This window comes from Lepus europaeus, chromosome 7 (assembly GCF_033115175.1).
Source record: "Lepus europaeus isolate LE1 chromosome 7, mLepTim1.pri, whole genome shotgun sequence".
NCBI lineage: Eukaryota > Metazoa > Chordata > Mammalia > Lagomorpha > Leporidae > Lepus > Lepus europaeus.
Window position 1 is genome coordinate 15,475,053 of NC_084833.1, and position 3,879 is coordinate 15,478,931.

Consider the following 3,879-nt stretch of genomic DNA (forward strand, 5'->3'; position numbering starts at 1 on the left):
CTTACTATGCATAAAACATGCCTATTTTCAATAAGAAAATTCTCAAAATTGGAGTATACTTGGAAATATGTGTGGGATATTTTTAAATACTATATATATTTTAAAATTTTATACAGTAATTAGGGTGAAAACTGTTGAAATCTTTACTTAGTATATACTAAATTGATCTTCTGAATATAAAGATAATTGAAAATGAATTTTGATTTGAATGGGATGGGAGAGGGAGCAGGAGATGGGATGGTTGTGGGTGGGAGGGAGGTCATGGGGGGAAAAGCTGCTACAATCCAAAAATTGTATGTTGGAAACTTATATTTATGAAATAAAAGTTTAAAAAAGTACACAGTAATTATACTTAAACACAGGCATATATAACCCATAGATTTAATATATATTCTATCTAGTTATATCATAGATCTACAAACACGTTCCTGGAAATGTAAAGAACATGTTTGTTCAATCCAAGTTCACATTAACAAAAGGGTCCAACTGCTTTCAGAGAGACACCAAGTAAATACGAGCAACAAAGAAAGGAAATATGAGGTTGTGTGTTTAGCACCATTGCTATTTTAAATGCCTGGAAGTGTCCTGAAGGCAGCTCTCTGCATAACTCTATAAAGAGCGTTCTTCACTTCTTTGTTCCTGAGACTGTAAATGAGTGGATTGAGCATGGGGATCACAATAGTGTAAAAAACAGAAGCCACTTGATCCTTTCCCAAGGAGTAGGACTTACTTGGTTTTAAGTAAGTGAAAATCATGGTGCCGTAAAATATGGTGACTCCCAGGAGATGGGAGGCACAAGTAGAGAAGGCTTTTTGTTTTCCTGAAGTGGAATTAATTTTCAGGATAGTAGAAAGAATGGACACATAGGACACAGCTATTGTGAAAAAGGACCCTAGTATGGTAGAGCCAGCAACAATGAATATCATAAGTTCATTGCCATAGGTGTCAGTGCAGGAGAGAGCAAGAATAGGGGGTGCATCACAAAAAAAGTGACGGATTACATTGGAGTCACAGAATTGCAGTCTGCTCATACAGAGAACATTGATAGAGGAATCCATAAATCCAATCACATAGGACCCAGTGATGAGGGCATAGCAGCATCTTGTGTTCATAATAACTGCATAGTGCAGAGGATTGCAGATAGCTACATAGCGGTCATAGGCCATCGAGGAGAGGAGAACACATTCAGCAGCAGCTAAGAAGACAAAAAAGAACAACTGGGTGAAGCAGCCCAGGAATGAAATGTACCCTGTGGTGGTCAGTAAGTTCTCCAAGGTTTTGGGGGTGATGACAGTTGAGTAACTAAGGTCAAGAAATGACAGGTGAGTGAGGAAAAAATACATGGGGGTGTGGAGTTGGGGGTCCAGGCGGATTATCAATATCATCCCCACATTCCCCAGCACAGTAGTCAAGTAAATCAGCAGAACAAATGCAAAGAGGAGCAGCTGAATCCCTTCTGAATCTGTCAATCCTGTAAGGATGAAGTCAGACACGTTTGTGTTGTTCCTTCTACTCATGGCATCAAACTGCTGTAAGCTGCTAAGAAATCAAAATTCACACTTAGTAGGTATGATCTCCAGGGGCTTGTTATAAAAAGACCCTGGACTTAATTAGCCTAATTCTTCTAGATATTGATAGTAAAAGGTGTTTTCACTGCGTACTGAAAGAAGGCTTAGTTTTATTTGCAAATACAGGTACAAATCGATAAATGTTTACTATACAAGAGAAGGTACATAATGCATAATTCATTAGAAGTAGCTTCTTTGGTAACACATTTAATACAAACAAAAATGTTATGTCATTATCTAAAACTTAACATGCAAAAAAGAACACAAAAAGCCTAAGCAACTCAGCGTAATAATAATTAATTGTCAACACTGAATTCTACCAAGATACGTTGACTCCAAGCAACCTGTTAATATTATTGTATTTCTGTCATTAATTAATTTTAGAAAATCTAATAAAAATAACAGATATTTATCCCTTGTAATATATACTGTCTTTATTTCTAACAATGTTTATATTTATTAAATGAATTCCATAAATAGTGGAATCTAATGGGATTATTAAAGTTACAGACTACATATAATTATTAATATCTAGAATACAATATTTTCCTAACTTTATACATTCAAAATAAAATATCTTCCAAAATTCACAATTTCAAAATATGTACATTGCTTGTAGACTCTCATTCCATCAACTATCTATTTCTGGTTACATAAGTCCTGACATTACTTATAGTAGAGACTAAATGACACATGTGTGCCTGCATATTAGTCTGATAAAGACCACATTTTATTTAGTCTGAGACAAATTCTGCCATTTTTGAGAACATTACTTACTGTGAACCAAAGGCTGTGGAAAAAATTCTTCCAAGGTTATCTGTCTAAAAATTCATCAATTGCAAAATCAAAACAAAAATGAGATATGTAAATCATTTAAGGATTTGAAAATCCCTGCCATATAGTATTTTTTCTTTGAGAAAATATGGTATATTTTTGTGATTTCATTTTGTTTTATTATGTGTTAAAATAAATCACCCTAGATGTTTATATGTGTGCTGGTCAAATGGAAAATTTCACAGGAAGTTACGTCTCAAGAAAAATAACAGGAACTATTGAGAATATATACGGAGCAGAGGATGACTTTCTTCATCCCTGGATAATATCACGGACCTTGTGTGCTGGGAATTCATGATGGTACAACATCTGATCATCCTCAGAGGCCCAATTCCAAGAAAACATGTTTCTCAGGACAGAAGTGAAGTATCAATGAAGCAATATTAGGTTTTTCATTTAGAAGCTAACACATGGAGAACAATTGCTGGCTTGGTCTTCCTTTCTGATGCTTTAAGTCATTTTAAAAATTTAATTTATTATTTTATAACACATGATACTTATACCTGTTTATGACTATGTGTTGTTTTGTACATGCATACACTGTATAAGTGGTCACATTAGGAAATTTTCAACAAGGGTGGTAGAGAACTCAATGATTGACACCATCAAGAATGGAATTATAACATTTCAAATGAAACAGTTTCATAATGAAACATTTTCATATTTAAAAGTGTGAAACTATCATGGGAATAATACTAATAAAATACTAATAAAACTAATTAGAATACCACAAAATCTAAATAAGAAAATGATAAGAATTCCAAATTGCTTTTAATGTTTTAACAAAATTATTTCTCCCAAATATTTCATTTTGTACACACAATTTTCATTTGAATGTGTAATTGAAGATTGCAAAGTGATCCAAATGTACCAAATGTACCAAATTTTATAACATGACATGACAAAAGTTATATAATCTTTTGTGTTATATTAATCTTTTTATAAAAAGTGTTCACCAGCTATTGTATATAGATTTTGAAGCATCAGAAGAAAAAATACGTATTTTCTATCGAGGCATGCTAATATCATATACAAATGATATTTTTGCAATATGTTTTTCCTATTTTATTGTAGGTTTTCCATTAAAAAATGAAAAGAAAATGATCCCTGAAACTAGAAAAAATATTTCATAACCAATTTAGTGGTCAAAAACTTTCATCTCTTGTATATAAACCAGCAAACTATTTTCTTAGGTATGGTTGACAAGAAATGAGTGTTGAAATATTTTATTGACAATTATTTTTTAAGAAGAAAGAGCAAAGGAAGAATCTGACAAAATGCACAAATACAATCAGAGTAAAAGATTCTTGTAAATTTTTTATTAAGTCATGACAAAAATCAATTTGCATTTAGATTTAAAAGTTACTTTTTCAGAGACTGTATACATGATGCAGAGTATCAGGAAATTCTTGGCATGTGCAATGGAGATACTTCTGTATTTATTACATATTTGGTGAACTTGACAAAGGCAGCTCTA

General features: G+C 32.6%; 1 protein-coding gene across 1 annotated transcript; it reads right to left on the bottom strand.

The window, feature by feature from the left end:
- Positions 1-566: 566 nt before the first annotated feature.
- On the bottom strand, positions 567-1,517 carry LOC133763644 (olfactory receptor 8H1-like). The gene has a single exon (XM_062197441.1). The coding sequence runs from the start codon at positions 1,515-1,517 to the stop codon at positions 567-569; it is 951 nt and encodes a 316-aa protein (XP_062053425.1).
- Positions 1,518-3,879: the final 2,362 nt, after the last annotated feature.